The sequence below is a fragment of the Pelophylax lessonae genome (assembly GCF_965119305.1).
Source record: "Pelophylax lessonae genome assembly, chromosome: 13".
NCBI lineage: Eukaryota > Metazoa > Chordata > Amphibia > Anura > Ranidae > Pelophylax > Pelophylax lessonae.
The window spans coordinates 62,560,156-62,583,113 of NC_138780.1; the positions used below are offsets into that span (position 1 = coordinate 62,560,156).

At 45.0% G+C, this 22,958-nt stretch overlaps 1 protein-coding gene across 8 annotated transcripts in view; it reads left to right on the top strand.

Moving 5' to 3' along the window:
• Nucleotides 1-22,958, top strand: part of PACS2 (phosphofurin acidic cluster sorting protein 2) — a 1,277,570-nt gene that overhangs the window by 1,165,582 nt on the left and 89,030 nt on the right. For 6 of the 8 annotated variants that reach the window (XM_082242585.1, XM_082242586.1, XM_082242584.1 and 3 more), the window contains one exon: nucleotides 16,957-17,183. The exons of 1 other annotated variant lie outside the window; for it this stretch is intronic. In XM_082242585.1, coding sequence (XP_082098711.1) covers nucleotides 16,957-17,183 — 227 coding nt within the window. Of the gene's footprint in view, nucleotides 1-16,956; nucleotides 17,184-22,958 lie in introns of those variants that run through there. One more of the 8 variants, XM_082242589.1, reaches the window with a different exon arrangement.

Sequence of the window (22,958 nt, forward strand, 5' to 3'; positions counted from 1 at the left end):
ACAGCGGGGCCACAGTGGAAGCACAAGGCAGAGGAGGAGGAGGAGGAGGAAGAGGTCGCCAACGCAACCAGGGCACCGCCAGCACCTCAGAAGGTAGGGTTAGCATGGCCGAAATGTGGAAAAGCTTTGTCAGCACGCCACAACAAACAGCAGCACCAGCAGCTCATATGGAACGTCTTAGCAGGAGGCAGCGTTTCACCAACATGGTGGAGCAGTATGTGTGCACACGCCTAGACGTACTGAATGAGGGGTCTGCCCCCTTCAACTTCTGGGTCTCCAAGTTGGGCACATAGCCTGAGCTTGCCCGTTACGCCTTGGAGGTGCTGGCGTGCCCTGCAGCCAGTGTATTATCTGAACGGGTATTTAGCACGGCTGGGGGCGTTATCACAGACAAGCGCAGCCGTCTGTCCAGAGACAATGTGGACAAGCTCACGTTCATTAAAATGAACCAGGCATGGATCCCACGGGACTTTTCCGTACCTTGTGCAGAATAGCGATGGATACCGACCTTACCCAGCCATTGTTCCATTTTTGCTCTTTCTCACTCTTTTGGGGTGTACCCTCATTTAAAATTTGTGAAAAGAAGCAGTGTTGGCTACCTCGTCCTCCTCAGGGCCAGATTAACGTAGGGGCTATTGGAGCTGCAGCTCCAGGCCCCTACCTTTATATAGGCCCCGGGTTGGCCATATTCACTGTTACCGCTCTTCTGTCACTTGTAAACACAGAAGTCTGGCTTCTATGCTCGCTTCCCCAGGCAGCTCCCTCAGAACCTCCCCACACAGCACAAAGGCCGGACAAGGAGGGACAGTTGCCGATGCATGGATGTGTTTATGGGCTTCAGAGACAGCATCCCATGTGGAATTAGGCATGCATGGCTGCACCCTTCCTCCTCTGGGTGCATGCCAAGGCACGGCCCTTAAGGCCCTTCAAAATCCTCAGCACCAAGCCCATGATGCTCTTAATCCGGCCCTGGTCCTCCTCCACCGCCGCTTCCACCTACACCGCCCATAGGTGTGCGCAGCCTATTGCATTAGGGTGTGCACCCCAAAGTTTAAATACACATGCATGTGTTTGCCTACATGTACATGGCCCCGATACATTACTCTCCCTGCTGGCAAAGTGAAATAGAGCAGAGCAGGTCCGAGGGAGATCTTTCCCATCTCCTCACTGGCAAACAGAGCGATAATGCTATGTGCCCTAGGTGATTAGGGTGTGCCCAGGCACATCCGGCACACCCTGTGCGCACGCCTATGAGACCGCCACATCCACCACCACCTCAACCTCCCTCCTACTCCATATGGGCTTCGTCCTTCAGAGATGAAGAACAATGTTTTATTTTTCTGTTTTTTTTTTGTTGTTTTAAGTTATTTCCCTATCCACATTTGTTTGCAGAGCACTTGCCATGCTCTTAACTACGTTTTGCTGCCATTTGCAGCACTCTAGCCCTTTCCATTGGTGTTTTAGAGCCATTTTAGTGCCTGAAAGTTCGGGTCCCCATTGACTTCAATGGGGTTCGGTGTCCGGGAAAAGTTCGGCAAAAGTCCGCGACACGGACCCGGACTTTTTTTTAAAGTTCGGCCGAACCCGCCGAACATGGACATCCAGGTGTCCGCTCAACTCTAATCTTTATAAATGATATCGGGTCTGGGATTAAAAGTAGCATTTCAGTCTTTGCAGATGACACCAAGCTTTGCAGTGGAATAACTTTTTTAAAGGATGTCTCCAACTTACAAGATGACCTCAATGCACTGTTTCATTGGGCAAATATGTGGTAAATGAGATTTAATGTTGATAAATGTAAAGTTATGCACTTGATGGCTAAGAATATGCATGCATCATACGTACTAGCTGGAGTAGAACTGGGCGAATCCATAGCGGAGAAGGATCTGGGTGTTCTGATAGATCATAAGCTTAATAATAGCATGCAATGGCAAGCTGCTGTTTTCCAAAGCAAGCAAAGTCCTTTCTTGTATTAACAGAGGCATGAACTCCAGAGAGAGAGATATAATTTTACCCCTGTACAGATCGTTAGTAAGACCTCATCTGGAATATGCAGTTCAGTTTTGGGCACCAGTTCTTAAAAAGGATATCGGGGAACTGGCGAAAGTGCAGAGAAGGGCATTCAAACTGATAAGAGGCATGGATGACCTCAACTATGAGAAAAGATTAGAGGAACTGAATGTATTCTCTCTTGAGAAGAGGAGATTAAGGGGGGATATGATCAACATAGAAACATAGAATGTGTCGGCAGATAAGAACCATTTGGCCCATCTAGTCTGCCCAATATATCTGAATCCTATGAATAGTCCCTGGCCCTATCTTATATGAAGGATAGCCTTATGCCTATCCCATGCATGCTTAAACTCCTTCACTGTATTTGCAGCTACCACTTCTGCAGGAAGGTTATTCCATGCATCCACTACTCTCTCAGTAAAGTAATACTTCCTCATATTACTTTTAAACCTTTGCCCCTCTAATTTAAAACTGTGTCCTCTTGTGGTAGTTTTTCTTCTTTTAAATATGCTCTCCTCCTTTACCGAGTTGATTCCCTTTATGTATTTAAAAGTTTCTATCATATCCCCTCTGTCTCTTCTTTCTTCCAAGCTATACATGTTAAGGTCCTTTAACCTTTCCTGGTAAGTTTTTTCCTGCAATCCATGTACTAGTTTAGTAGCTCTTCTCTGAACTCTCTCTAGAGTATCTATATCCTTCTGGAGATATGGCCTCCAGTACTGCGCACAATACTCCAAGTGAGGTCTCACCAGTGTTCTGTACAGCGGCATAAGCACTTCTCTCTTTCTACTGCTTATACCTCTCCCTATACATCCAAGCATTCTGCTGGCATTTCGTGCTGCTCTATTACATTGTCTTCCCACCTTTAAGTCTTCTGAACATGTATAAATACATAAGGGGTCCGTATAGTGAACTTGGTGTTGAGTTGTTCACTTTAAGGTCAACACAGAGGACAAGGGGGCACTCTTTACGTCTAGAGGAAAACAGATTTCGTCTCCAAATACGGAAAGGTTTCTTCACCGTAAGAGCTGTGAAAATGTGGAATAGACTCCCTCCAGAGGTGGTTCTGGCTAGCTCACTAGATTACTTTAAAAAAGGCCTGGATTCTTTCCTTATGTGTACATAATATAAATGGGTATCAACATTTTTTTTTAGGTAAAGTTGATCCAGGGAATATCCGATTGCCTCTCAGGGGATCAGGAAATAATTTTTTTCCCCTGCTGTAATTGGATCATGCTGTAATCATCTGGAAAAATCTTCTGTGCCCAGAATAAACATGTTCCCTTTCATGCTCACAAGAATTGGGCACTGGCTAATGCATATGTGCATGCGCATACGAGTCATCATGCATTCTCATGCGTGTCGGCACTTGTGTGTACCTGTGACAGATGCTGGCATCAAACGGGCTATTTAAACTCAGGAAGTGCTTAGGATCAGTGCTACTTTGCCTTCAGCTTTCTGTGTAACCTATGACCCTGTGAATCTGTATCCTGTATCCTGCTTCCAGTTACTGACCCGGCTTGTCTTGACCATTCTCTGATCTCCACCTCCACTTATGTCTGCTCCATTGGCTCCTGCTTTACTGATTGGTTACAGACCTGGCTTGTTTCCTGATCATGCTCCTGCCTCATCATATAAGGCTCTGCTACCAGATACGTGATATGGAGATTTGGTCAGGATTGAGGGTGTCTTCAATGCTAAGAAATACAGCCAGATACTTATTACCTATCCATCGTGCCATACCATCAGGGAGGCATGTGATTGGCACCACTTTTATTCTGAAGCAGGACAACAGCTGCAAACATACAGTCAATGTCATTAATAACTATCTGCAGCATGAAGAACAACAAAGAGTCCTTAAAGTGAAGGCTTGGCCCCCACAGAGCCCAAATCTCAACATTATAAAGTTTGTCTGGAAATGCAGTACATGAAGAAATAGGGAGCTGACATCCACAGAAAATTTGTGGTTATTTCTCCAAGATGTTTGGAACAACCTACCTTCCGATTTCCTTCAAAAACGTTGTGCTAGTGTACCTAGAACAATCAATGATGTTTCTAAGCACGGGGCTGTCACACCAAATATTGATTTAATTTGGATTTCTCTTCTGTTCATTTGCTTTCTATCTTGTTAGTTTCTAAAAAATAAACTATTAACACTTCTGTTTCTGAAAGCATTCCTAATTTACAGCATTTTTTCACACCTGCCTAACAATTTTGCGCAATAGTGTATGTCAGGCATATACTAGTAGTTTTTGTCCAGTTCAGACCAGGGCAGAGAATTACATGCATTAGCACCAACTTTTTTTTTTAACATTTATTTTGCTTCACCTTTTATTGGATGTATTGCATCCAACTTACATTATTGTAAAATCTAAATAATGAACTCCGGGAATAGCATTACTTTACATTTACTTTGGGCCAGCTTGGTTCAGTGGTGAATTATTCATTATGCAAACTACTGCGTGTGGCGATGGGGAATCAAATTTAATGTTGTCACCTATGCTACATACAGGAAGCTGTATTCTCTTCATTGGGTGTTTCAGATAAATAGAGACTAAAAACAATAAGTAAAAAAAATTAAACAGTATTAAATGCACAAAATCAAACAAGAAAAAATAAAGAATTATGCAATATTCTTAGGCTTCATGTACATTACAGCTCCTAAACTTGAGTATAGGAGATTTTGGCATTTTTTGCCAAAGCTCCTAAACTCAACTCCATAAATGCCTATGTGTCAATTATTAATGGACGAACATCGGCCGGGGCGGTTCGCGAACGCCAGCCGCAAATTTTCTCAAGAGTCCGCGAAACGCGAGTTCGCGGCGGGCCCCATTGACTTTAATGGGAGGCGGACTTTAAAAACCTTTAGGTCATATTTGCATCCACAAAATACATACTAGCTGTGCACAAATAGTCCCAGCACATGGACAATGTCATAACAGAAGTATTGCAATTGAAAAAGTTGCTCTAAATTTTTATTTTTTTTTATAGCAAAAAAATATATATATTTTTTTCATAAATCAGCCAGAACTGACAGCAGCCGGTAAATACATTGTCTAATACATATAGGGTCCATTCACACATCTGTAAAATGGGTCCGCATCCATTCCACAATTTGGCGGAACCTTTACAGACCCATTGTTTTTCATTTCCAGTCTGAAAAATTAGGCATTCACAGGATAAAGAAGTAAGTGTCGGCCATTCCAGGCCCCAAAAATTAGCCCACATGCGTTTACCTGACAGCTAAGAACGTAGTTTTCTGTGGCTGAAGGTACATTAGGCATTCACATGATACAGAAGTTAGTGTCAGCCATAAAAGGCCCCAAAAATTAGCCCACATGGGTTGAACTGACAGCAAAGAACTTTGTTTTTGATGGCTAGAGGTATGGTAGGCATTCACAGTACACAGAACGGTAAGTGTCGGCCTGTATAGGCTCCAAAAATTAGCTCACATGGTTTGAACTGACAGCAAAGAACTAAGTTTTTGATGGCTAGAGGTACGGTAGGCGTTCCCAGTACACAGAACGGCAAGTGACGGTCTGTATAGGCTCCAAAAATTAGCTCACATGGTTTGAACTGACAGCAAAGAACTTCGTTTTTGATGGCTAGAGGTACGGCAGGCATTCACAGTACACAGAACAGTAAGTGTCGACCTGTATAGGCTCCAAAAATTAGCTCACATGGGTTGAACTGACAGCAAAGAACTTCGTTTTTTTGATGGCTAGAGGTACGGTAGGCGTTCACAGTACACAGAACAGTAAGTGTCGGCCTGTATAGGCTGCAAAAATTAGCTCACATGGTTTGAACTGACAGCAAAGAACTGTTTTTGATGACTAGAGGTACGGTAGGCGTTTACAGGACACAGAAGTAAGTGTCGGCCTGTATAGGCTGAAAAAATTAGCTCACATGGGTTGAACTGACAGCAAAGAACGTAGTATATGATGGCTAGAGGTACAGTAGGCGTTCACAGTATACAGAAGTAAGTGGCGGCCTGTATAGGCTCCAAAATATTAGCTCACATGGGTTGTAATGACAGCAAAGAACTTAGTATTTGGTGGCTGAAGGTACATTAGGCATTCGCAGAAAAAATAATTGTCGGCCCTGAAAGGCCCCAAAAGTTTGCCATTCAATGGACATGAAATGCCTTTTATGCCGCTGTATGTAGCGAAGTCAAGGACCAGGAATTGTGGGTGGATGGCGGTCTGGCGGATATTTGTGGCCTGGCATGAGGAATTTCGATGAAACCTGGTCTACTGGTCACATGTGTTGAATTCCTCAGCGATCCATGCATCATTAAATGTGAGGTAGTCTACACTGTCATGAGCTAGGCGAGTGCGCTTATCGGTCACAATCCCCCCTGCTGCGCTGAACGTCCTTTTGGACAGGACACTGGATGGGGGGCAAGCCAACGTTTCCATTGCATATTGTGCAAGCTCTGGCCAGAGGTCAAGCCTGCCCACCCAGTAGTCCAGGGGTTCATCACTCCTCAGAGAGTCCACATCGGCCGTTAACCCGATGTAGTCGGACACCTGTCGATCTAGGCGTTCCCTCATGCTGGATCCGGAGTACAGCTGTCGATGGTTCGGCTGAAAGAAGGATCTCATATCTGAAGTGACCAAGACATCTTCCAACCGCCCTCTTCTTGCAGGCGCTGTTGGATTGCTACCCACAACTGTCTCTCTGTGACTGGAAATTCCTCTGCCAGTGCACGGAAAAGAAGAATGCAGCATTTCCCGCAGCAAGGCCTGGAAGTGCTGCATTCTGACCGCCCTCTGTGATTGTGGTAAAATTTCCGCCATTTTGTGTTTGTACCGGGGGTCTAAGTACGTTGCCACCCAGTACTGGTCCTTGGCCTTTATGCGTTTTATACGGGGGTCCCCCTTAAAACACTGCAGCATGTAGGCCCCCATTCCCACTAAACTGGAAGCGGTATAGTGGCCTGCTTCCAGCTCATCATCCAGCATAATGTCGTCCTAGTTCTCCTCCCCCCATCCACGGATAACACCAGGGATCCCAGAAAGGTTTAAAGCATGCTCTTCTTGCTCCTCCTCATCCCCCCAGCACCATCCTCCTCCTCTGACTCCTCTTCAGACTCCTGCTGTTGATTTGTCTCAGATGGAGTAGCACCCCCTGGAAATTCATCCAACATTGCGACTTCCTGATCTTCCTGCTCCTCGATGGCTTGATCAATGACACGACGCAATGCACGCTCCAGAAAGAAGACGTAAGGTATGATGTCACTTATGGCGCCCTGGCCGTGACTGACCAGTTTGGTGATCGCATCAAATGGCCGCAGAAGTCTGCATGCGTCCTGCATGAGTAGCCACTGGCGAGGTGAAAAAAACCCAAGCTCCCCAGAACCTGTCCTGCCGCTGAGTTCGAACAGGTAGTCATTAACTGCACATTTCTGCTGGAGCAGCCTATCGAGCATATGCAACGTTGAGTTCCATTGCGTCGGGCAGTCACAAATAAGACGCCTGAGGGACAGGTTGTGTCGCCACTGAATCTCAGCAAGGGGAGCCATGGCTGTGTAAGATCTTCGGAAATGGCCCGAGATTTTCCTGGCCTGCCGCAAGACGTCCTGGACCCCAGGGTATTTGCCAACGAATAGCTGCACCACCAAGTTCAGGACGTGTGCCATGCATTGCACGTGTGTTATTTTGGCCTGTTTCCGCGCGCTCAGCAGATTGGCACCGTTGTTGCACACCACTTTACCAACTGACAAATTCAGCGGTCTCAGCCACTGATCTGCCTGTGAACGCAAAGCTGAAAGGAGTGCAGGACCAGTGTGGCTCTTGGCTTCCAGGCACAACAGACACAGCACAGCATGGCAACGTCTCACCTGGCATGTCAAATAGGTTCTGGGGATCTTGGGCGGCGCAGGAGAAGAGACGGTAGCAGCGGAAGAGGAGGAGTCAGCCGAGGAGGAGATGGAGGGGAAGAAGAGGCAGGCCTGCTTGCAATCCATGGCGGTACAACTAAATCTACATGGGTGCCACGGGTTACATGCTTAACGGCCGTCAGAAGGTTCACCCAGTGGGCAGTAAAAGTGATATACCTTCCCTGCCCGTGTTTGCTAGACCATGTGTCTGTGGTCAGAAGTATCTTGGCGCCAACACTGTGTGCCAGAGATATATTCACTTGCCCCTTAACATGGTCATACAGCTCTGGAATGCCCTTTTGCGAGAAATATTTCCTGCCTGGGACCTTCCATTGTGGTGTTCCAATGGCCACAAATTTACAAAAGGCCTCCGAGTCCACCAGTTGATATGGCAGTAGTTGGCGGATGGCGGGCTATCAGTTCCGACAAGCCAGCAGTCAAACGTTGGGAAAGAGGGTTATCCGGCGTCATAATTTTTTTCCGCTCCAACATTTGGACCACAGAAGCCTGCCTTTTTCCAGAACAACGTGACGACGGCATCATGGAAGGTGGAGTAGAGGGCAAATGTGAGGAGAAGGGGCTGGACGGTTAGAGCCTGGAGTGTGGCTTTGTGGGTTCTGACGGTGTTGCTCCCACTGGGCTCGGTGATGGGAGTTCAGGTGCCTTCTTAAGGCGGCTGTCCCTAGGTGAGTGTTGGGCTTACCGCGACTTATGCATTGACTGCAAAGGCTGCAGATGGCAACACTGGTGTTAGCAACGGACACATTAAAAAAAGCCCACACTGCGGAGCCATGTGTCGGCGTCCTGGGAGCGCCAGATGTGACTGTACATGGTTGATGGCTCGCTCCTGATACATTTGCAGTCTGTTTTCTACCTCTTGTGCAATGCAAGTTCTGCCTGCCTCTCCTCCCTATCTGCCGATCCGTCTCTCCCTCTGAACTCCCTTCCTCTTACTCTCTTGTGGACACCCACGTGACGTCCATAGACTCGTCATCATCGACATCACCTTCCCCACCACTAACATTCGAGATCTCGGAGTAGGCAGCAACAGCAGGGACCAACCTCCTTGGGCTGATCTGGGTACTGTCGTCAGACTGCTGAGTGGCGGCTGTTGCTACCTCCTCTTTCTGATCCAATGCCAACAATGGCTGCGCATCGCAAACGTCTTGTGATGGATCGGAAAATAATACCAGTGACTCAAGTGGAGGGTATGTGGTGGTGGTGGTGTCTTTGGGGGTGCACGCAACAGAGCGTGAAAAGGGTGCAGATAGAGAGGATGAGGAGGGTGCAGACGAGGAAGGCTGAGTGACCCACTCAACCAAGTCTGGTGCGTCCTTTGTCGTAATTGCACGTGGCTTTTGAAACTTCACAGTTAGGCTCCGGCCTACTGCTCCTGCCCTACCCCTACCACCCCTGCGTACGTCTCTGCCTCTTCTTTTGCCTGTCATGTTTTTTAATTACACCAAAAAATCGAAATAATTCAAAAGTTCAAAAAATTGGGCAGTGAGTTTTTCACTGTTTGTATCAGAGTTAACACAGCAAAAGAGGCAATATTGTTGCAGGACACAAATACACTTATGAAAGTATACTCAGATAACACCCCACTTCAATATGTGGTATTGGGGGGCCACTGGTTTATCGCACCAGTTGTTCAAAAAATTGGCCAGTGAGTTTGGCACTGTGTGTAGCAGACTTAACACAGCAAAAGAGGCAATATTGTTGCAGGACACAAATACACTTGTAAAAGTATACTCAGATAACACCCCACTTCAATATGTGGTATTGGGGGGCCACTGGTTTATCACACCAGTTGTTCAAAAAATGTGCCAGTGAGTTTGGCGCTGTGTGTACCAGACTTCACTCAGCAAACAAGGCAATATTGTTGCATGACACAAATACACTTGAAAAGGTTTACTCAGATAACACCCCACTTCAATATGTGGCATTGGGGGGGGGGGGCACAGGTTTATTACACCAGTTCTACAAATAATTGGCTAGTAACTGTTGTCACTGTGTGTAGCACTGTTTACACAGCGAGAGGCCAAATTTTTGCAGGACTAAAATACACTCTTAGAAAATTATACTGTTAAATAACACCCCACTTCAATATGTGGCATTGGGGGCGGCCACAAGTTTATTACACCAAAAAATTGGCCAGTGAGTTTGGCGCTGTGTGTACCAGACTTCACTCCGCAAACTAGGCAATATTGTTACATCACACAAATACACTTTAAAAAGTATACTCAGATAACACCCCACTTCAATATGTGGCATGGGGGGGGGCATTGGTGTAGCACACCAGTTAAAAAAACTGGCCAGTGAGTTTGGCGCTGTGTGTACCAGACTTCACTCAGCAAACTAGGCAATATTGTTGCATGACACAAATACACTTGAAAAAGTTTACTCAGATAACACCCCACTTCAATATGTGGCATTGGGGGGGGGGGGCATTGGTGTAGCACACCAGTTCAAAAAATTGGCCAATGAGTTTGGCGCTGTGTGTACCAGACTTCACTCAGCAAACTAGGCAATATTGTTGCATGACACAAATACACTTGAAAAAGTTTAATCAGGTAACACCCCACTTCAATATGTGGCATGGGGGGGGGCAATTGGTCTATCACACCAGTTATAATACATTATAAGTGCTTTTGCCACTGTGTGTAGTGTTACTGCAGAAACGCTCAGTCTCACCACCACACCAATACTGTGGATTACCCCCCTCCCCCACCCCGCCCCCTTTTTAGTGCACTGCACAGCAATACCAAAAAATTTGCAGCCCTTTAAATGACTTTTGTGGACATTGTGGACATTTTGTGGACATGGAGTAATTTGTGTGTGACCGCAGCCGATCTCTAACTGCCCCTAAAGCAACCACTGGATACCTGCCCCTATAGTAAAGAGACTGTAATAGACCCTATAACAACATTGGAGCATTTTAAATGACTTTTGTGGACATTGACAGAGCGATTTTTGTGTGACTGCAGCCGATCTCTAACTGCCCCTAAAGAAACTACTGGATACCTCTCCCTATAGTAAAGAGACTGTAATAGACCCTATAACAACATTGGAGCATTTTAAATGACTTTTGTGGACATTGGCAGAGCGATTTGTGTGTGACTGCAGCCGCTCTCTAACTGCCCCTAAAGCAACCACTGGATACCTCTCCCTAAGCTCAAAAGATACTAGACCTATACCGAAATACCAGCCCTGAAAAGGACTTTTGTGGACATTGACAGAGCAATTTGTGTGTGACTGCAGCCGATCTCTAACTGTCCCTAAAGCAACCACTGGATACCTCTCCCTAAGCTCAAAAGATACTAGACCTATACCGAAAAATAGCAGCCCTGAAAAGGACTTTTGTGGATCTTCACAGCCCTATATGTGTCTAGCAAACTATCCCTGATGAGCACAGCAGACCTCTCCCTACACTGGCAGTAAGCGGAATGTGAAATGGCCACCAGGTCGGGCCTATTTATAGGGTAGGGTAGCGAACAAGCAAAATTTGCCGTGAACCGACCGCCGGGCGAACTGCAAGGCCATCTCTAGTGTCAATATACACACAGGCTTTTACCAGAGTTTAGGAGCTGCTGCGGTTAGGGGAGCTTCAACCTCCCTCTCCTGAACGCGGAAGAATCACATTTTGATGGCCAGCCGCATTTTATGTTTTCCTACGGTCGGCGGTCAAAGTAGGTTATGTGTACATGAACCTTTTTTTCCACACAAGGGGGCGTAGACCCATGGTACCCATAGCTAATTGGTCTAAAACATAACCTTTACTAACTAATATCTGAAAAAGAAATTCCAGTGTGTACGAATCTATTTACTGAAAGGGGAACACCTCAATGGTCACCCATATGGTTGTAAGCAGCATCCATTCCTATTGTACTGCCTTCTGCCTACTTCAAGAAAATGCGGTCACACTCTCTGTATTATTTATCTTGTATTCTATATAGCTTATATAAAATTTCTAACAGTTATTAGGTCTTACTACCTGTGTAGTGTGTTTTCAATTTATACTGATGGTTTACTTCCAAGCAAAGCGGTCTATGTTTGTGTTTTTGTAATTTTCGACAGATATCCTTAAAGTCACCCTACTTATATGGTGAACTATAATATTTCTTCTGATATTTTTGTAGCTTGCTTGTAATCAATGCGGTCACACTGCCTATGCTCATAGTCTAATAATTCTAGATGGAGTTACAAGTTCTATAGTGTTGCTGACAGGTGTTATTGAGGTCTCACTACTTGTATAGTCAATTACTTTACCTATACTGACATTATTGCAGCTAACTTACAATCAATGCGGTCACGCTGCTTATGCTTGTATAGTAGTTTACTGACGCTGAATAGGACTACAATTTGGTAAAGTTCCTGATAGGTGGTGTTGTAAATCAATGCAGTCACACTGCCTATAGGCAGTATGACCACATTGATTACAAGAAAGTCACACTTCTGTCAGAAAAGGGGTAGTAGAGTATTATACAGGCAGTGTTACCTCATTGAATGCAAAAAAGAGCTGGGCTGACATATATAGAAGCAATGCGTGTCTCAGTCCCAAATATATTGCATAAAAAACAGGAAAAGAAGACCTGTGGGACTTTAAAGAGACATACACCAGTTGTAAAATCACATTAGTTTATTCTTTATAAAAGCATGAGTAGAACAAAACACATAATATCTCAAAAAGCAAAGATGATCATCAACAATAAAGTATTTCCATTACATACATACATATACTTGTTAGTCTATTTGAACATCAACACTATCAATAATCTGTGCTTGATTAATTTCGGCGCGTTGCGCGAAGACACAATTTTGCTTCATCAGGAGAAAAGCACAGATATCTTCTCATATAACTGCAGCCAGTGAGTTCAAAAGTACTCGCGGTCCTACATGGACCTAACTGTTTTCCCATATCCAACCGACTAGCAAATCAAAGATGCCTCAAAGCAGAAAAATCCGCTAATACTCCTCATATACAAGATTGTGCTATTCGGTCCCACCGGGAGGTGGGGAAAAAGGGAAACCGGGCCAAAGAGACACAGAAACAAGCAGCCCTTCAGGTGGTAAGGCCCGGAGATGAAAAAAGGGCCTTAGTCCTTTCCTGTCTGGCAGCGTCTGTGTTTGATACTGGAGTAATGGATGGTTCAAACCATCCAGACCATCCATTACTCCAGTATCAGAAGGTTGCAATTTGGTGGCTATTACTTCTGCCCGTCTGAGTCGGCGGCGCTTTCCTGTCGTTCGCCTTATTTGGTCGTCCACAGAGATAAAGTGGTTCTCCGACCTAATCAGTTTCTTCTTCCTACGGTGGTGTCTGATTTCCGTTTAAATGAAGACATTGTTTTGCTTTCACTCTGTCCTAAGCCTAAGCATCCCAACGAAATTGCCTTGCACTCTCTGAATGTGGTTGGGGCGATCAGGGTTTACCCGTTGGCCACAGAGTCTTTTAGGAAATCAGACTCTTTTTTTTGTCCTTACTGAGGGATCTTGTAAGGGTTGGCTGCATCTGCTGCGACTATATCCAGTTGGATTAGGCAGAAGGTTGTACAGGCTTATTCACTGAAGGGTCAGGTTCCTCCTTTCCCTGTGACAGCGCGTCCTACCAGAGCGCTGAGTGCCTTTTGGGCTTTTCATCATCAGGCCTCTTCTATTCAAGTGTGTAAGGCATGGACTTGGTCATCCGTGCATACGTTTACAAAATTCTACAAGGTAGTTTTGTTGGCATCTTCGGATGCATCCTTTGGCCGCAAGGTTTTGCAGGCTGCTGTTTAAAGAGACTTGTTTTTTTCTCTTTCAGGGGTTTATATTTGCTTTCTATGGGTAAGCTCCTGTTGTTCCTGGTTGAGCTTTGTTACCCAGTTAGCTACATTTAGCCTTTGGAATAAAGTTACCTGTTTTTTTTGGTTGCGTTCTTCCCACCCCTCATGCCTACACTGCTTTGGGACGTCCCAATGGTATAAGAATCATAAGAGCTGCATCTGTCAATGAACGATAGAGAAAACTGGATTTTTGTAAGAACTTACCGTAAAATCCTTTTCTCTGAAGTCCATTGACAGACGCAGTACCCGTCCCTCTGTTATGGGGATGCTTTGTGTCTTTTTCACTGCTTGCTATGAAACTGGCTTGTGGCAGAGTGTGTGTGGGGTTATACCGTGAAGGACAGCCCCTGTAGGTGTGTCAGTGAATCTTTTCCCTGCCTAGTACTACTCCTGTAGGGGACAGCATAACCCTATGGTATAAGAAGGATAAGAGCTACATCTGTCAATGGACTTCAGAGAAATGGATTTTACGGTAAGTTCTTAAAAAAATCAATTTTTTTCAGATCCTCAGAGAGTTCTTTGCCATGAGGTGCCATGTTGAACTGCCAGTGACCAGTATGAGAGAGTGAGAGTGATAATACTAAATTTAACACACCTGCTCCCCATTTACACCTGAGACCTTGTAACACTAACGAGTCAGATGTCACTGGGGAGGGAAAATGGCTAATTGGGCCCAATTTGGACATTTTGACTTAGTGGCGTACTCACTTTTGTTGTCAGCAGTTTAGACATTAATGGCTGTGTGTTGAGTTATTTTGAGGGGACAGCAAATTTACACTGTTATACAAGCTGTACACTCACTTGTAGCTAAGTTTCATTTCTTCAGTGTTGTCACATGAAAAGATGTATTCACTTTTGTGAGATACTGTGTGCGTGTGTGTGTATATGTATGTATATATATATATATATATATATATATATATATATACACAGTATTTCACAAAAGTGAGTACACCCCTCATATTTTTTAAATATTTTATTCTATCTTTTCATGTGACAACACTGAAGAAATGACACTTTGCTAAAATGTAAAGTAGTGAGTGTACAGCTTGTATAACAGTGTAAATTTGCTGTCCCCTCAAAATAACTCAACACACAGCCATTAATGTCTAAACTGCTGGCAACAAAAGCGAGTACACCCCTAAGTGACAATGTCCAAATTGGACCCAAAGTGTCAATATTTTGTGTGGTCACCATTATTTTCCAGCATTGCCTTAATCCTCTTGGGCATGGAGTTCACCAGAGCTTCACAGGTTGCCACCGGAGTCCTCTCCCACTCCTCCATGACAACATCATGGAGCTGGTGGATGTTAGAGACCTTGTGCTCCTCCACCTTCCATTTGAGGATGCCCCACAGATTCTCAATAGAGTTTAGGTCTGGAGACATGCTTGGCCAGTCCATTACCTTTACCCTCAGCTTCTTTAGCAAGGCAGTGGTTGTCTTGGAGGTGTGTTTGGGGTCATTATCATGTTGGAATACTGCCCTGCGGCGCTGTCTCCGAAGGGAAGGGGATCGTGCTCTGCTTCAGTATGTCACAGTACATGTTGGCATTCATGGTTCCTTCAATGAACTGTAGTTCCCCAATGCCGTCAGCACTCATGCAGCCCCAGCCCATGACACTCACACCACCATGCTTGACCGTAGGCAAGACACACTTGTCTTTGTACTCCTCACCTGGTTGCCACCACACACGCTTGACACAATCTGAACCAAATAAGTTTATCTTGGTCCCATCAGACCACAGGACATGGTTCCAGAAATCCATATCCATAGTCTGCTTGTCTTCAGCAAACTGTTTGTGGGCTTTCTTGTGCATCATCTTTGGAAGAGGCTTCCTTCTGGGACGACAGCCATGCACACCAATTTGATGCAGTGTGTGGTGTAAGGTCTGAGCACTGACAGGCTGACCCCCCACCCCTTCAACCTCTGCAGCAATGCTGGCAGCACTCATACGTCTATTTCTCAAAGACAACCTCTGGATATGACGCTGAGCACGTGCACTCAACTTCTGTGGTCCACCATGGTGAGGCCTGTTCTGAGTGGAACCTGTCCTGTTAAACCGCTGTATTGTCTTGGCCATTGTGCTGCAGCTCAGTTTCAGGGTCTTGGTACTCTTCTTATAGCCTAGGCCATCTTTAAGTAGAGCAACAATTCATTTTTTCAGATCCTCAGGGAGTTCTATGCCATGAGATGCCATGTTGAACTTCCAGTGACCAGTATGGGAGAGTGAGAGTGATAACACCAAATTTAACACACCTGCTCCCCATTCACACCTGAGACCTTGTAACACTAACGAGTCACATGACACTGGGGAGGGAAAATGGCTAATTGGGCCCAATTTGGACATTGCCACTTAGTGGTGTACTCACTTTTGTTGCCAGCGGTTTAGACATTAATGGCTGTGTGTTAAGTTATTTTGAGGGGACAGCAAATTTACATTGTTATACAAGCTGTACACTCACTACTTTACATTGTAGCAAAGTGTCCTTTCTTCAGTGTTGCCACATGAAAAGTTAGAATAAAATATTTACAATATTTTGAGGGGTGTACTTACTTTTGTCAGATACTGTTTATATATATATATATATATATATATATATATATATATATATATATATAATATATATATATATATAGTTTTGGGGGTTCTAAGTAATTTTCTAGCAAACAATAGTAGATCTTAGATTTAGTACATGTATGGGAGAAGTGTCAGAATTGGCCAGTATTGTAGAGGATAATTTGTATATAGAAGGCTTTGTTCACATATTGTCGTCTCCGATCGCGGGCAGAAACGCGGCAATTCTGCCCGGGATCCCGAATAATTGCAAATCTCAGGACGCCTGTGCGATTCTCCTGACTTGCAATGACACCCCAAATGCGGCGGGATTTTGCCGCAATTTATGCCCGACGAATCACAGTAAAATTGCGCAAAGAGAATCGCGGGGCGCCTGTCGCCCTAAAGAAGTTTGTCGGGTGACAATCACTGCAAGATCATGCCCCGTTTGGGGTGGCATTGCAAGTCGGGCAAATCAAACGGACGTCCTGCGAGTCACAATGATTCGGGATCATGGGCAGAATCCGAGACGCCAATATGTGAATGGAGCCTAAACAAAAAAAAAAAAAACACCAAATTCTTTCAGCTGCTTATAGAAAACCACATTACAAGAGATTTTAAAAACACTGGAAGTAAGAGCCATGCACAGACTTATGCTTACTGAATCCTATTTATTATACAGCCAAAGCCCAGGAGGTGAACTTATGGGGCTTCAGTTGGACTACTGGATAGCGGCTCCAGTCATTGAAAAGAAGAAGGATACTGAGAAAAGGGAGTCTTCCTCTGCTAAGAACACTTTGAAATGCACTTTCCGCTCGCTGCAGGTCAGCAGGCTTCCCAACAACAGTGAGGTCCCAGCTGCTCCCACAATGTCAATGACAGTGGTCACAAAGGAGAAAAACAAAAAAGGTAACTGTTCTAGTATACAGGTAAAATGTATATAGGAAGGTAATAAGAAAACTGGCTTCTTGCAATATTTGACTGTACAGTATGTGACATAAATATTAGATATGTGTTGTTTTAAAATAAAAGGACACTTAGTTCAACAATCACAGCAGGCAATGCAGAAGTGGTACCCTTCGTACTGTCGGTAATCTTTTTTCAGACACTATATTACATGTAAAAATACAATCCCTGATTTAGTGCAAAAGAAATGGCTTGGTCATTTATCGTTTAAACAGTGTCAGTGAGATTATTGCAGCTTTCCTTGATCCTCAAGACAGTAGTTAATTCCACTTCTGAATAAATCTACTTCCAACCCAAAACCTGATCTTTGAATTCAGCACTTGCTAGCAACTTTCACTGCTGCAATTAAAAAAATACATTTTTACAAAACTACCATAGAATATCAGTGTTGCTCCACTGGAATGACTGTATGAGCTTAGCCATATTGGAAAGATTGGGAAACTTAAAACTGTTAGAGCAGTATTAAACCCAAAATAAATATTTATCATATTGCAGCTTACCAAAAGTGGTGGCTGCATTATTTTTTTATGAGGCTTTCTATTTTCATCTGTTTATCCAGCCATTAATGACTTGCCAACTGTATAACGCCATTATATGGTGGCAAAGTGGCTCTCCTGTGTCGGATCACATACCTAGTACGTGATCCGGCACTGCTGGCTGTGCTGTGATTGGACACAGCACAAGGCGATTAGCGAGTGGTGCTGGCACCTGCTGATTGGCGAGGAGGAAGACAGGACTCTGTCCTGTCAGTGGGGATGTGGCGGTTTTTGTTTTCCTTCAAAGCAGGGAATAGAAACCGTTGCGTCCCTTAGTAAAAGCAGTTCACACACAAACCCTGATTAGGCATACATTTAACCCTTTAATAGGCCTAGATGTTAACCAGCCAGTGCCATTAGTACAGTGACAGTGCATATTTTTAGCACTGATCACAGTATTAGTGGCACTGGTTCTCACAAAGTTTCACTTAGCATTAGACCGCCCGCAATACTATCACAGTCCCGCTAAAAGTCGCTGATTACCGCCATTACGAATATAAAAAAATAAAACCATTAAAATTCCAGTATATACAGTATACTATAGTGTGTAGATGCTATAATGTTTGCGTAAACCAATCAATAGATGCTTGTTGGGATTTTTTTTAACCATAAATATGTAGCAGAACTCATTTTGGCCTAAATTTGAGAAGAAATGTGATTTTTTAAAATAGTTTATTGGATATGTTCTATAGCAGAAAATAAAAAAATATTGTTTGTTTTTCAAAAAATCAAATCAGTGGTGATCAAATATCAGCGAAAGAAAGCTCTATTTGTGGGTGAAAAAATTATATAACTTTCATTTGTGTACAGAGTTGCATGACCACGCAATTTTCAGTAAAGTTACAGTAGAATTCTGTCACATCAAATTTTTTAACTATAGCTGCAAGGGGAAGAAGGTCAGCGAGTCTTGCCAGTTAACATACAGCTAATAGTTCTGTTAGCCATGACCACTGTCCCCAATCTGAGTTGCTTCCTTATTCTGATTCCTCCATTTCCCCCTGATGTGCCTTGTCTTAGAGTAGGCATCAATTCGTCCAAAGTTCACTAGCTTGGGTTCTTTAAAAGTGACTAAGTCTGCAAAGACCTTCACTTACTCCAATCTTCTCACTTACTCCTAAAGCTTGTATTGTATGGAGACTGGCCTCACCAAGCATATTCTCAGCAGTACCGTATTAAGGAGGGGTTTCCTAGAAATTAGACAGTCCCAGTCATTATGGATCCATCCATTCCCTGTCCTAACAAAACTATAATAGTCCCTGTCAAGGATGTTTTTGTTTTCAAGGACCCTGTAGACAAAAGGTTGGAAGGCCTATTTAGGGCCTTATTTTCTGTGGCTGGTCCTGCCATGCAACCTGCTGTAGAGGCTATGCTGATTAATGTATATACATGGCATTGGACCCTATTGCTCTTGCTCGTGATTTTTTGCTACCTGGATGTATCTATTTGCCTCCCATGTTTACTAAGTAAAATAAACAATGTTTATTGCCCCACATATTGAACACTACGAAGCATCTGATCCCTCTCTTCTGGAGGCAGGCTAAGGTACCATTAAAAGCAAATTTCATGTTTCTCAAAATAGGGTTAAGTCCCTTTAAATGTTGCTTCTACTCAGCAACAAATACGATTCTGCGAGATGATGCTGCTTCTGTGTCAGAATTTAAATTGGTATCCTTTCTTGGGATATTTCTCTGAAATTTGAGCTGCCATTTTTGCTCCAGCATGATTTCTTTTTCTTTAGCTGTCTGAAGAACTACCTGGACTTTTCCTTCAGTTTAAGGTCTGCTGTTTTTAGGGCCTGGTTCTTCACCTAATAAAACCCAAGCAATTTGTACCCTGAAAAGAAGGTCTTTCTAACAAAGTTATTAAATCTTGAACTGCAAGACTATCACTTTCAAAAGTGTACCTGAAGGTGTGCAAATGATTTATGGTTTATATGTTGAAGATCTCTCAAAGATTCAAACATTCTTAATGTTGCCACTATTAAGGAGTATCTGCAGTTGGGCCTAATCTTTAAATTGGGGCCCAGAATCTTATACACCTATGTGGCTGCTTTAAGCCCTTTTTAGTATTGTAAGATTTCTTTGTATCTTTTTCTCTTTTGATTAGACCTTGATTTCCAACATGGAATGGCATTACCCTCTAAAGACTATCAGACGTTTACATCCAAATTGACTCCTCGCTTCCTATCAGCCTACAACGCTCTAAGGGCAGATGGAGTACTGCCGACTTACTCTTAGGGCCTATATCACGCTTATACATAAGGATGGGAAGGACCCAGCTCAGTGTGGGAACTATCGCCCCATCGATTTGCTAAATGTGGATCTGAAGCTTTTTTTGAAAATATTGGCAAACAGGCTTCTCCCACACTTTCGCAAACTTGATACATTTAGACCATGCTGGGTTTACACCAACTCGAGAGGCTAGGGGCAACATGACCCGAGTTATCAATTTGATTCATACAGCCCGCGAGGTGAAACTTTTGTTTTCCATGGACGCGGAGAAGGCTTTTGACAGGGTGGCCTGGCATTTTATGCGGGCCACTCTGCAGGGCCGATCCTGGGCGGGTGCACCGCGCCTAGGCGCTGCCAGCTTAGGCAGAAGGGGGGGCGCCGAGGCTCAAGTGGCACTCAGCCTCCCGCTCCCTGGCACCGCAGTGCTTTAAGTTTCTATGGCACGGAGGAATCACAGGGGATCGCCGTACGGCCGGGAGCTGCGGAGGGAGAGCAGAGCTGGTAGGTCAGAGGGAGGGAGGAGGCCCCCTGTCCGTGCCTTTTGGTCAGGGGTGACGGCCTTTATAACTGATATCTCTCAATTGTCCAATGTCTGTAACCCCCTTCGTTGTCTCCTAGGATATGTGGATGATGAGGATGCTCCGGCTCGCACGAAACTATTTCTGCGTTTGCTCTTTTTCTATGCTAGGAAAGCTATTGCTCTCCGTTGGAAATCTTCCACACCCCCTGACGTTCCATTTTGGGTCTCTATTGTTAATCAGGCTCTGCCTCTGTATAAACTGACGTATGAGGCCAGAGGATGTCCGAAGAAATTCAATAAAATCTGGTCCTTCTGGGTAGACTCTGATCTTACTGCCTCCTCGGTGTCTGACGCCTCCTAGGCGATGTCTACAGTGCCTTCTTTTGCTCCGCATGTGTCGTTATATATTGCTTATAATAATGTGTTACCCCCCCTTTTACCACGATTACTGGGTATTCTCTGTACTGTGGTTTTATTTTGTTAGATGATTGGAGAGGATGCTTTGTATGTTCTGTATCCTCTCTTTTATGTTGCACTGCCATTTTTCTTTTGGTGTACTGTGTTTTGTTTGTTTAATAAAAAACCTTTTAAAAAAAAAAAAAAGAGGGAGGGAGGAGGAGCTGAGGAATCACAGGGGAGCGCCGCCGATCCATCCCACACCAAGACAGGACCGGACAAGCGTCTTGTATCTTACTTTCACTTTGTGTCCTACCTCTGGGTGATGTCATGAGGGAGCCAGGGAGGGACTAAGGAGAACCTCAAATACCCATTGGCTGGGGAGGCAGCAGGAGTCGTGCAGCCTAAATCCTGCAGGCTGCACCGCCTACTGCTGCTTACACAGCCAATGGGTGCAGCGGAAGTGCTGTCCATCACATGTCTTAAATCCTCTTCCAGCGGTCTTCCTGTCTTGGTGTGGGTCCTGTGGGATGGATCAGCTCGCCTCTGAACAGAGTTCCTGGGCAGCCTGCAATGACTGAGTTGAGGGACGGTTTTGGCCAAGTAGTAGAAGCGCCTGTTCTGCATGGTGCAGGGATGAGGTAAGACTAGAGAGTGGTTAGGTGGGGGTAGTGAAGGTGCAGTATTGGGGGTCATGCATGGTGCAGGGATGAGGTAAGAGAGGGGTTAGGAGGTTAGGTGGAGGTAGTGAATGTGCAGTATTGGGGGGCATGCATGGTGCAGGGATGAGGTAAAAGAGGGGTTAGGAGGTTAGGTGGAGGTAGTGAATGTGCAGTATTGGGGGCATGCATGGTGCAGGGATGAGGTAAGAGAGGGGTTAGGAGGTTAGGTGGGGTTAGTGAATGTGCAGTATTAGGGAGGGGGTCATGCATGGTGCAGGGATGAGGTAAGAGAGGGGTTAGGTGGAGGTAGTGAAGGTGCAGTATGGGGGGTCATGCATGGTGCAGGGATGAGGTAAGAGAGCGGTTAGGAGGTTAGGTGGGGGTAGTGAAGGTGCAGTATTGGGGGTCATGCATGATGCAGGGATGAGGTAAGAGAGGGGTTAGGAGGTTAGGTGGAGGTAGTGAAGGTGCAGTATTGGGGGTCATGCATGGTGCAGGGATGAGGTAAGAGATGGGTTAGGAAGTTAGGTGGGGGTAGTGAATGTGCAGTATTAGGGAGGGGGTCATGCATGGTGCAGGGATGAGGTAAGAGATGGGTTAGGAGGTTAGGTGGAGGTAGTGAAGGTGCAGTATTGGGGGTCATGCATGGTGCAGGGATGAGGTAAGAGAGTGGTTAGGAGGTTAGGTGGGGGTAGTGAATGTGCAGTATTGGGGGTCATGCATGGTGCAGGGATGAGGTAAGAGATGGGTTAGGAGGTTAGGTGGAGGTAGTGAAGGTGCAGTATTGGGGGTCATGCATGGTGCAGGGATGAGGTAAGAGAGGGGTTAGGAGGTTAGGTGGGGGTAGTGAAGGTGCAGTATTGGGGGTCATGCATGGTGCAGGGATGAAGTAAGAGAGGGGTTAGGAGGTTAGGTGGAGGTAGTGAATGTGCAGTATTGGGGGGCATGCATGGTGCGGGGATGAGGTAAGAGAGGGGTTAGGAGGTTAGGTGGGGGTAGTGAATGTGCAGTATTAGGGAGGGGGTCATGCGTGGTGCAGGGATGAGTTAAGAGATGGGTTAGGAGGTTAGGTGGAGGAAGTGAATGTGAAGTGTTGGGGGTCATGCATGGTGCAGGGATGAGGTAAGAGAGTGGTTAGGAGGTTAGGTGGGGTAGTGAATGTGCAGTATTGGGGGTCATGCATGGTGCAGGGATGAGGTAAGAGAGGGGTTAGGAGGTTAGGTGGAGGTAGTGAAGGTGCAGTATTGGGGGTCATGCATGGTGCAGGGATGAGGTAAGAGATGGGTTAGGAGGTTAGGTGGAGGTAGTGAATGTGCGGTATTAGGGAGGGGGTCATGCATGGTGCAGGGATGAGGTAAGAGATGGGTTAGGAG